This window comes from Sinocyclocheilus grahami, unplaced genomic scaffold, assembly GCF_001515645.1.
Source record: "Sinocyclocheilus grahami isolate Dianchi unplaced genomic scaffold, SAMN03320097.WGS_v1.1 scaffold1438.1, whole genome shotgun sequence".
In the NCBI taxonomy this organism is placed as follows: domain Eukaryota; kingdom Metazoa; phylum Chordata; class Actinopteri; order Cypriniformes; family Cyprinidae; genus Sinocyclocheilus; species Sinocyclocheilus grahami.
This window is the reverse complement of record NW_015506617.1, coordinates 163422-175931: the sequence shown is the minus strand read 5'-3', so window position 1 is coordinate 175931 and position 12510 is coordinate 163422. Positions and strand designations below refer to the sequence as shown.

The window sequence follows — 12510 nt, the reverse complement described above, 5'->3', positions numbered from 1 at the left end:
ACCAAGATGCTCTTGGTGCATGTGTCTTAACTTTTTAGGTCCCACAAGCAATTCAAGTGATCCGAAAACAATGCTAAATCGTTAGGCTGTGGTGTCAGTGTTGGTGCTTTCATATTTACCCGCATATGCTACCTATATATGCCATTTTCAGTGAAATCCAGTGTTTATTTGTTCATGAAGAAGCATAAAAGGACTCTAAGATCCCGGAAATCCAGTAGGAGTCAGCCAATCGAATTTAGAACTAAGCTTTGTTCTGTACTTTACATTTTAGCCAATATTAGGTCATCCAATTGTTCTTACATATTGTTCACAGTATATATCTAAGAGTAGTGTGCTATTTGAATAGCCAATAATGTTTAATAACTCTGCCTTCTTTCCAGATGCTAGGTGTCCAAATCTCTTTACTTTGTCTGTCTTAATCTCTCTTTTTCTCTTCATCTTTTCCTCACAAATGGAGCACAACATTCCCAAAGGAAATTTTAGTGAGACAGGATGAAGGTAGACAGACACTGCCCACTCAAATCTTCAAAAGCTTTTCTTGCTTCCGTGATGGGCTTGAGCTCCTAACTGCACAAACAGCCATATTTCACCAATGATGATTATCAACAAATGATGAATTCTCTAACCAATCAAACTGCAACTAGTCAAACATGGCAGAGGAAGTTGATGTAAATTGTTATTTACATGCAGATTTCCAGGTTCAGCAGATGTAAACTAAATCCATGCTGTGCTGTATTTGACATCCTGTGTCTGGCTAGGAGTAGTGGGTCGTTTTCGGTCATTGTTTTTAAGCTTCTAGCGTACTGCTGTTTCCCAGCAACAACATAACTGTGCTATCCCAGCATTATGGTTGTGTGGGTACAGATTCATGTTGCCTTCTGCTTATAATGCTTTACCTAGAATGGCATCTGTTGCATGAGGAAATATGTATTTTTTGACAAATAAAAGCAAAATCCTTGCTCTGTTTATGAGGTGGCCCACGTCTGTACCCAATCAGTCAAATACACTTGCCTGGATGCCCAGGGAGAACAGGAAGCCACACCAGGAAGATTATGCTAATTGAAAACATAAATTATTTTTAGCTTGTTACAGATTGTAAGAAACTTTGTTGAAAAAATCGATAAATAAGAGCTATAAGGTGTTTTGTGTATACTTGGGCTGTTGATTTAATATATTAATTATTTAGTTATATTCATTATTTCATTATTTAGAATTTAGTAGATTAGGCACCTATTGTATCCATTAGTTTTCTTCTTCTTCTTCTTCTTCTTCTTCTTCTTCTTCTTCTTCTTCTTCTTCTTCTTCTTCCACTCTGGAAGTCTATGGCAGCCCATAGAACCACTTGCAGGAAAGTTATGAAATGTGGTACACAGATAGAGGAAAGTCTCAATATTAACCATAGCAAATTTGGAGTCTTTATCTCAAACTCTCTAGCGCCACCAATATGCCAAATTTGCACTCATATTTCTGCTAATAACTTTTGAACTGTAAGGTCTAGAAGAAAAATTCCTTGGCTCATGCTGAGTCGAATGCATCCCAAAATGTACATTTCGGTCACGACTTTTGCCATTGTGAATTTGGGAAAAATCAACTTTTTTTGTATTCATCCTAGACAGTTTGTCTGGTTTTCACCAAAATTGGCTCAGATCATCTTCAGAGCATTCTGGCAAAAAGTTATCAAAAGCTTTTTGATATACCAAACCTTTTTCATACAGCGTGTTAACGAATTTGACAATTTTTTGGACTTATGTCCAAATAGACATAAGGTTATATCTCCGCAACGCTTTAGCGAATTGTGACCAAACTTAGTATGTGTTATAACAAGCATAACCTGAGGGCGTATGAGTAGTTTCGGCACAGTGCCACTTACTGGTCAAAAGATGTAAAAAATGGCCTTTCTGCTTATAACTTCTGACCAGTTTTGGCTCATTAGATTCGGAATGGCATACAAAATCAAACGATAAGTAATTGTCCTACGTCAGCCTTTTTGGGCGTTGACCATTTTGAGTTTTGTAGTAAAATTTTGTATCACAAAAAAAAAAATTCTTTAACAGGGGTCTCCAACCCCACTCCTGGAGAGCTACCATACTGCAGAGATCAGCTTCAACCCTAATAAACACACCTAAACCAGCTAATCAATGTTTTCAGGGCTACTTATTTACAGACAGGTGTGTTAAAGCAGGGTTAGAACTTAATGCTGCGTTCAAGTCCTCCTGGGACGTTCGTACTTACGAGCTAATAAGTTGTGTTTGGGACGTCAGGTGCGTTCAAGTCACTTTCGTCGGCACAAGATGGCGGAGTACCTTCTTTTAATCAATTACACACAAAAAACAGCAAAGAATGCGCATCAGGTGTGTTTAAATTAAATTAATTTATGAAGCCACTTTAAATGTATATAAAACTTGTTATTAATTGTTATATTACAATCTTGTTATATTTCATTCAAACAGCTTTTTTTGTAAATAAAAAAGCCTGACAATGTCACTGCTTACTACCTATAAGTATTGTGGAATATCGTTGCATCCATCGATTCCGTCATGTTTCTAATTTACACACCCCCAACTCGTACAGATCATTGCTTAAAGAAAATCCCGAACTCCCCACTGGTGATTATGACTTTGTGGTGGTGTTCGTGTGCATTTAGCTCGTAAATACGATCTGACATAGCTCTTCAGAAGCAGGGTTGGAGAACATTGGACTTTACTGAGTAATTAAAGACAGCTCCTTAGCTCTTCATTTTATTATTATTATTGATTAAATTAACATTCAACATTTAACATTCAAAAAAATAACAATGCCCTCTGACTCCATACATATTCCTTATTATTATTTAAAAATATTATGTATGCTTATTAACTGGTCTACATACAATGATTGATTTGATTAATTAACCAGCATATCATGTAATTAGATAGCATTTCTGATCAATTGATTTCCCTAGTATGTTCCAAATAAGATGCTGTATCCATTCATATTTTCATTTAAAATTGCAATACCGCAGTTTTCCATCTACCCATATAAATCTCAAGTAGTTTTCCTCATAGGAATGGATTCACAGCCTTGCTCTTCAAGTTTGTTTGAGGAGGGACTCTTGGGGACCCAATTGTAAATGCTGCCTCTCAGAATGCAGAGATGAGAGTAATATGATATGATGTCAGAGGATTTGTTGTTTAGCATTTGTAAATCACAAGCCTACATACTCCACCAAATGTTGTTGACCAACAAACCACAGCCTACTCATTGTCTTCTGGCTCTCACTTCTGTGCTTGCATTGTTTTTTGTTAGCCCTGTTACTTCGTATGAAGTAACCCCTTGTAGCTCCAGAGATGATAGATGATAGATGTGTTAGCTAAGTGTTAAATTAATGTCAGTGACCTACAATTGAGATCGTAAAAAGTGTTAGTAGTGTGCATTTTAGAAGACTGAATCACAACAGGCAATCAGTCTGTTATGATAATGTAGCACAGGCTGCCAGACAAATTTATGTTTTATATTTTGTTTCATCTTTAATTCAAAAGTTTATTAATTGTGTTTCTCTCTACAGTTACAGAGAAAGAAGTTCAGCAATGGTAAGTTATCTATCTATCTATCTATCTATCTATCTATCTATCTATCTATCTATCTATCTATCTATCTATCTATCTATCTATCTATCTATCTATCTATCTATACACATACTCCTCTGCTCTGTGTTTATCCTCCTCCTCTTATCCCTCTGTTGTCTGTTTTGGCACACTGGGCACATCATGCTTTTATACCTCCATCTGCTTTGGCCACTCAACACAGCATCATTTTACATTTCCTCATCATTTTGTAGTTGTGCTTCCCAGGGGAAAAATCTCAGTGTCTACCCTTGAAACACACACATTTGACAGTAATGTTACAGTCCATCTCTCCATTCATGTGCCCAAATATCAGCGAGCAGGAGTGTGTAGTTTGGCACACCTCACTTAACGTCAGTCTCTCACAGAGTCCAAGCGCTGACACCTTAGCTGGCATGCCCAAGGTCAGTCCAGTCCTGGCACTGTGTGTCCCTGGGTGTTTGCCAGGCTAAATTGTTGACTCATTTCTGCAGCTGCTGGTAGATATAAAACCAGTGAGGAAGGACAAGGATGTGGTGCTGCAGTGGGACGGGAGCTATAGATGCCTTTTGAATTCACTCCGCCTCGCAGTCCTGTATTGTTGCTTCTTAAGTATCCATCATTCCTTTGAGGATCCTTCCTGTGGATAAATGATGTCATTAAAAAAAAAAAAGCTGCTTTTTTTCATGGTTTTAGCCACAGTGCTTTTGTGGTGCACAAATGTCAGAAGTCTGAGTGCAATTAAACTTAAGTATTATCGTACTTGCAATTTATATACAGAAGGGGTCAGTAAGTCTCTTATGCTTGACAAGTCTGCTCTAATTTGGTCAAAATAATTGAAATATTATGAAATATTATTAGAATTTAAAGTAATATTTTCTATTGTAATATATTATAAAAGTCCCGTGACGGCAAAGCTGAATTTTCAGCAGCCATTATTCCAGTCTTCAGTGTCACTTGACCCTTAAGAAAGCATTCTAATGCTGATGTGCTGCTCTAGAAACATTTCTTATTATTATAAGTGCTGCTTAGTATTCTTTTGGAAACAAAATAGAATGTTCAACAGAACAGTTTATTTATTTTTTTGGAAATAGAAATCTTTTGCAACATTATGAATGTGTTTACAGTTGCTTTTGAACAATTTAATGCCTGCTTGCTGAATAAAAGTGTTCATTTCTTTAAAAGAATGTACTTATCCCAAGCCTTTAAATGGTGTAAATAGGTTATTCTGAATAAGAACTGTGGGATGGGATCATTGGAAATTAATAATTGCAAAATAACATTTTGGCATGAAACATGTGTTTTTAATGTTTAAATAGTAATAGTAATAGAACATGTATATATTTGTAATAAGAATTTCTGTCTGTCAAAAAGTAATAAGTACAAGTTACTTGTAACTATAGATTATACAGTTGTGCTCATGGATATCTTCTTTCTTAAAACCACTGTTGCCTTCTTAACATAACTTAATTTCCTAGTTTATTGACATAAATGGTGTGTGTTTACTTCCAGGAGTTGCATAAAGTCAGTTATCGCAGTTATCGTCAGTTATTTTCCTTGTTCATCAGATGGTCAGTGAATGGACTGTGGTGGCATATCTGAGGCTGAGAGTAATATTCTTGGATCTTTTTTGAGTGGTTGTGATTTTAATCTTTGTTATTCAATCTCAGAGCTGAAATGTAATGAAACTGGCATGAACATCTTCCTCCCTGATCTCAAACTGAGTTACAGAACTATTACATTAGCCTGACAGAATTGCATTCTCTTTCATATAGGCTACAGAGTTCATTGTCCTCTTATCCTAGACATTCTGTCGCTGATAATACATACAGAAATGAAATCCCCAGCATTGACCAAGAGTTCCACTCGCTATATGCATATAAATGACTGTTTTTATATGCACTGATGGGCATTGATCAGCCAACTACTTTGCATTGCGGTTAACAGCCCCGGGAGCAACAATTAAACATCTGAGCGATTAATTTAGTCATTTGTCTTTCCCTGCAGGAGCTAATGGACTCATGTGCTCTGGACACCATAATGAAAGTCTGTATTTGAATATACTGCAATTTACGGAAGTGCTCGTTAATGGAGGGCACAGCTGAAGTGCCATAAGGTGGCGAGGCTTTTGTCAGCAGTCTTGCTAAACAAAAAGTCACATTTTTAAGTCACATTTCATTCATCTTCCCCTCCTGTGAAATGTTAAAAGCTGCAAGTGGATAATTGAGTCAGTGAGTTGAACTCAATAATAAGCCAGTTAGCTCAATATGTGAACAAATCATTCCGTTGATTCATTCAAAAGAGTCAACTCACTTCAGTATTCAGTCATCTGTTTTACTCAGATGTACAGAAGATGCGTCGCTACTTCTACTTCATTGCAAATTTAAAATGTGATTCTTTGATAGCAATATTGTTCCAGGGTAAACAGGGATGTTGATGCTAGAATGTCGTACTTGGGTAAATCATATTTGGCATACAACACCACAAACGAGCACGTAACTACAACAATATTACACTGTTATCATATAAAGCACTGCTTAAATCACTGCCTCGACAACCCTCTACGCACACCTTGGCAATATAATCGCCATTGGCTAGTAATTTTTTTTGTTTACTCACCAGACTGATATACAGTGGGGCAAAAAAGTATTTAGTCAGCCACCAATTGTGCAAGTTCTCCCACTTAAAAAGATGAGAGAGGCCTGTAATTTTCATTTCACACACACACTAAATGGGGACATTACATTACATAGACTTCTATTGTTTTTATATACAGATAGTTATACACTTTTTAACCTAAACCCAGCCTTACCCCTCACAGAAAACTTTCTTCATTTGTACAATTTGTTACAAACGAGTAACTGCCAGTTAACACAAAAGCATTGAGATTCCTTTAACGTTTCCCTTTCCATTAAGAGAGGTTCAGAAGTGATGACGGTCAAATGAGCAGCTGTGTGAGGAATGACAACATATTTTATTCAGGAACAAATGGCCAACTCTGTTGAAGAGACTAGCATATGTTTTGTTTTGGGTCCTGGTATCACTACCATGCTTTCTTAAAGGCATAGTTCACTCAAAAATAAAAATGATGTATATATATATTATTTGCTCAGCCTCATGTGGTTGCAAACCCCCAAAAATTATATTTTGAAGAATGTTTTAACTGGTTTTGTCCGTATATTAAAAGCTAGTGGGACATAAAACATTCAAATTGTATTTGTTATCAACAAAAGAATAACTAGTCTACATTAAATATAGTGACATAAATCGCCAACATCAACTCACATGAAACCTCATTGGTTCTTGCATGTTACATGGCCAGACTTTCATGTCACCATATTTGGTGTTGCCAGTTAGACCAGCACCAAACCATCAAACCAGCTTGGACCATCAACATTGGTCTTTTCAGCAGGGAAGTGACGTTTAATTACTGATTTTCACTTCAGCGATCCAGACAGACTGAATTGATATTGTAGGCTGACATAGTCGAATATGGAACTTGTATGGACAGTTTAACAGCGTGTAATTAGAGAACGAGGCAGCAGCATTTCTAGAAAGTGCCTTTTTGACACTGCAATGTAAAATGCCTACGCTTCATCATCACATCTCAATGAAAGCTGATATTTAACAGCTTTGATGGGGCAAATTTGTTTTCGTTTGAAATCTGAACATTAAAAATGTAATTCCTTTGAGCTATGCTGCATTTATTCACATCATATTTGAAGTATGAGAGCTTTGTGTTCCTTGCTTTTCAAAAAACAGCAGGCGTTGCTTTGACAACTGTGGCGTGCTCAAATTTAAGCCGCAATCAAGTCGGATTAGCTGAAAACGAAATGCCGTTACCCTTCTCATTTGCTCTGTGCTCACTCTGTGCATGCTTAATGCTGTGGAGAGTTTGAATTCTGTGTGTTGAGAAGTAGAAGTTTTGTTCATAGTTCCCTGATGGGGCGTAACGGTCCCCACCACCACCTACCACCTTTGCCAATGAATGGATAAAGCATGAATCATACTTACAGAGAACATTTTCTCCTTTCTTGAAGCTGTAAAAATAGCCCAATTGATTTGTGAATCATCCGAGTGTGTTTGACTGACTGTTTTTTTCCTGACTGGTGTGGTGTAATGGGGCAATTGCTGAGACATTACACAGCTGGCATTGCTCCGCATGTGGCCAGAGGATGGCGTCATAAAGCTACAGGAGGTTGTACAGACCCCTGACCCTCTGCAAGATACTTGTGTGCATGTGGCAGAAAATATCTTTGAGTGGTTTTATGGCTGTGTACAAAATCTTTATTTGGTACACATAACTTCTGGACTTAAAAAGTCTCATATGCTCAGCCGAACCATTCATAATAGTGAGTAAACTTACTGATCATGGCTGTGTTTAAGACTTGCATATCCTGTGAATGTTTAATTCAGCATTTTTTAAATCTTATTTGAACTTACAGTCTGCATTAAAATGGAAATTTACCTATTCTATTTTCTATTGTCTATCTGTTTTCTAAGGGTGCTTTGACACTAGCACTTTTGGTGCGCACCCGGGTTCGATTGACATCAGAGTTCGGTTCGTTTGGATGATGTGAACGCTGTCTTCCGAACTCGGGTGCAAACCCACGCACTGTACCCGAGTCCACTTAAAATGGGTGGTCTGGGGTACGGTTCAAGTGAACTCCGGTACGGTTCGCTGCTGATGTGAACGCAATAGTACCAAATCACGGAAGTGAACCGCTATTAATGACGTATTATTTAATAAAAATGTGTGTTTGTGTGTTTCACTCACTTTCCTGACGAGCGTGACTGACGCGCTGCAAGCAGAGAGCTGTATATCTCATTTCTATTCGCCTTCAGAGTTCTTTAGAGCATTTGCATAAGGCAGACGTAAGTGCTGTTATGTACTGAAGCTTTGGAAACAAAACCAATGGTTCAAAAGCATAAATATAAAATTGAAGAGAGCAATGCTACGCCTTTTGCCGTCTTCTCCTGCACTACTAAGCAACGGGGTAAACAGCTGCTGGCTTGATGACGCAAACGAACTGCGGTTCGGACCCAAATAATATAATGTGAACTCAGTCCAGCGGGGGCAGGGAGAAGGGGGAGCAATCGAACTCGGGTTCGGACCAAGCAATCGAACCAAGTGTGAAAGCACCCTAAAATGCGTCTTAGGGTGCTTTCACACTAGCACTTTTGGTGCGCACCCGGGTTCGATTGAAGTCAGATTTCGGTTCGTTTGGAAGATGTGAACGCTGTCTACCGAACTCGGGTGCGCACCCGCGAACCGTACCCGAGTCTGCTTAAAAAGGGTGGTCTGGGGTACGGTTCATGTGAACTCCGATACGGTTCGCTGCTGATGTGAACACAATCGTACCAAATCGCGGAAATGAACCGCTATTAATGACGTATTATTTGATAAAAATTTGTGTTTGTGTTTCACTCACTTTCCTGACGAGTGTGACTGACGCGCTGCAAACAGAGAGCTGTATATCTCATTTATGTTCGCCTTCAGCGTTCTTCAGATAATTTGCAGTACATTCGTAAGACAGACGTAAGTGCCGTTATGTACCGAAGCTTTGTAAACAAAACAAAGGTTCAAAAACTTAAATACATAAAAGTGCAGAGAGCAATGTTATACATTTGCCGCCTTCTCCTGTGCCATTGTTACTAAGCAACGGGGTAAACAGCTGCTGGCTTGATGACACAAACATACCGCGGTTCTGACCCAAATAAAATAATATGAGCAATCGAACTCGGGTTCGGACCAGGCAAGCGAACCAAGTGTGAAAGCACCCTTAGTGATCTTATGAACAATTCATCCATGCATATGTTTTTTTTTTTACCTCAGTTTTTAATCAAAATGTCAACAACAGACTTCTCTCTAACCATTTAGTTGCTTAAACCATATCCTTCCATCATTGACCACAAGCTTGCATTCAGATCTGCCTCCATCAAATCAACAACCAAAGAATAGAACCAAGTAACTGGCATATTTTTTATTTTATTTTTTGGTAATCCAATTTTATTTTTCCACTCATATGTGACAGTACAAAAGAAATGATCTGTTGTTGCTTCTGTTACATATTTGTTGACTTTAAGAGACTGAAGAGTTTGCTGCAGTGACAGTAAGTTTAATTGGCTGATACACCCAGCTATTTGCATAGAGGTGGAAAAAAATTGTTTTATCCCCAGTAGGGAAAAAACTGATTAAATCAGCATAAGATGGTTTGTTGGTTTTCTGGGTAGTCTTAGCAGTCTGTTTGCTTGCTTTAGAGGTATTTTGGCCACTTACAGTTGGTCTGGCAAGAAAACAAGCAACAGTCCTACACAATCAGCTACAAAATTGAAGGAACTTATCATCACAATATTCAAATTGTAATATATAGATTTTTTATTTAGTTGGAAACATTATTTTGATGAGTGCTGTTAACATGTTGATCATTAAATATTAGTGTTTAATGCTGTTAGGTTTGATATTTAAAAGAGTTGCTGTTATTTTGAAGTTTTTGTGGTTACTGTTGTGCTGAAGAGTAGTGCTCATGGTCAATTTATGGGTGGCTACATGAAGGTATACACTACATTTACACTGTAAAGTTTCAGGAGTGGCTTTTGCTTTTAAATACGGCAGTGAGTCCCCAAAATGATTGTTTCGTGTATGGACAGAACAAAACTCACTCCCAAAATAGCTATGATTGACACTGAGGTAACGTTCTGTGATACTGCACGTTTAGTATCCGTCACTATTAACCAAAATAACATTAAAGTGACCAGAGACTTGTTGTGTTTGGTGATTTTTACTAAACTACTGTCAACAGAGCTGTTGGGCTTTGATTATTTTTGGAAGGCTGCTTTGCAGAGCGCTCTTGAAGTGTTGCCATGTCCACTTATTGTAAGTGACCGTTATTAGGCATTTCTAGGCTTGTTGTTTTGTGCTTGGCTCATAAAGCAATCCAGTTTATAGAGCTAATAAAGTAGACATGTGCAAATCACAATAATTTGTTTTATGGCTTATTTGCCAGATAAAGTGTTTGAATTTAAGTTTCGTTCTTGTTCTTATTTGCCTTTTTTTTCTAGCAAGATCTGGCAACAGTAATGAGTTAAGACGTACCACGTTTTCTGTGATTTTGGTTGTAGAATGCGGTTGTCACTCCGGTAAATGACTGAACTGTGTGTGTACAGAACAGGATTAATCAGGAGAACTGACAACCAAATTTAGCTGCAGTGTGTACGTGGCCAATGAGCAATGATGACTTGCATATATGCTAGATACGTACTCTAGCTCAGTGAAATTTGTTGGATGAAGTTGTCAAAACTTGCAAAGACTGATGTAAACTGTTGCATCAATTTTTTTAAAACCCAAAACATTTGTTTTTAGGGAATAGACAAGTTTAATTTCCTCTGTTAAAGAATGTTTATTTGTTGTCTGAAGTCCTGAATTAGTTCTGAGGTATCAGAGTCTGGTATCATACTGAAGGCAAAATTGGGATCAGTCCAAACCAAATTGGGGTATGCAAACAAACCCATATGACCTTGCGCTAGTCCTGTCCCTCATGTTAGCAGAGTCTTCTTTCCTTTAAGCGAGGAAGTTCCTGCCCTTTATCATCAGGAAAGGGAGAGAAAAATAGACAAACTGAGTAAGTGAGAGGCTGTTGTGAGAGTTTGGTAACTTACATCACACTGAATCTCCATTAGGAGTTTCAGCATGCGAGTCAAAGCTGAGAGTGTTGTGCTGAGATAGGGAGAGACCCTCTTTCCCTTCATGCTCACGTCACGTAACAGCCTGAATTCACATTCTGTGATACACTGCTGCACTAATAGTCTGCTTGGGTGAACTTGACATTAGTGGATATAAATTTATTGCAGTATTTGAGTGTGACAGGCAGCTGCACAGGTGAAAATTACAGCTTGATCAGAAAGTGAGCATTCATGAGAGCTAAACAATTTAAAGTGCAATTATATTCCTATTGTACCCTGCAATGCAGCTCACCCGTCCTGCACAGATCATCACCTCAAAAAAATCTTGAAAATGGAAATTATTTTCTTTCTCATTTTCATGTGTTTATTACATTTAACAAGAAATATGAATAGTCATATTTTTGCCTTGTTTTTAATTTGAAAACAGGTAAACACCCTTAAAACAAGATAGTCAAAAAAAATTTTATATAATATTGTCAATTTCTATTTTTTTAAGCCTTAATCTTACAAAATGTCGCTGTGGTTTATGATATTATATTATAATATGTTATTTATTATATTGTTCAAAAGTGTGGTTGGTAAGTATTTTTTAGTGTTTTTAATGTCTCTTATGCTTACCACGGCAATATTTACTATATATCAAAAATATAATAATTCCTGATATTGTGAAAAATTATTAGAATTTAAAATAACTGTTTTATATTTGAATATATTTTAAAATGTCATTTATTCCTGTGATGGTAAAGCTGCATTTTTCAGAAATTACTTCAGTCTTCAGTGTCACATGATCCTTCAGAAATCATTCTAATATGACAATTTGATGCTCCAGAAATATTTCTTATAATTATCAGTGTTGAAAACATCAGTGCTGCTTAACATGGAAAACGTCTCGGGTTACTTATGTAACCATGGTTCCCTGAGGGGAACGAGACACTGCGTCCTCTAGGGGTCGCTATGGGGAACGCCTCGTCGTGACCCGTGTCTGAAGCCTACATTGATAAAACACCAACTTGTTTGGCCGGCGACAGCCATGACGTCACTACCGTCGCAACTAGTACAAAATAGGCGCCGGTAGCGCACATCATCACTTCTTCGTCTGAAGCTTGTGTCCGCAGCATGGCACAAAAACTAGAGGACGCAGTGTCTCGTTCCCCTCAGGGAACCATGGTTACATAAGTAACCCGAGACGTTCCCTTTCGTGGAACTTCGAACTGCGTCCTCTAGGGGTCGCTATGGGGAACGGTAT

The 12510-nt window shown here is 37.8% G+C and overlaps 1 protein-coding gene across 1 annotated transcript in view; it reads left to right on the top strand.

Annotated features, from left to right (window-relative positions):
- LOC107570301 (neuronal calcium sensor 1-like) overlaps positions 1–12510 on the top strand; it is a 30931-nt gene that overhangs the window by 7851 nt on the left and 10570 nt on the right. The window contains exon 3 of the mRNA XM_016256519.1: positions 3545–3569. Coding sequence (XP_016112005.1) covers positions 3545–3569 — 25 coding nt within the window. The remainder of the gene's footprint in view (positions 1–3544; positions 3570–12510) is intronic.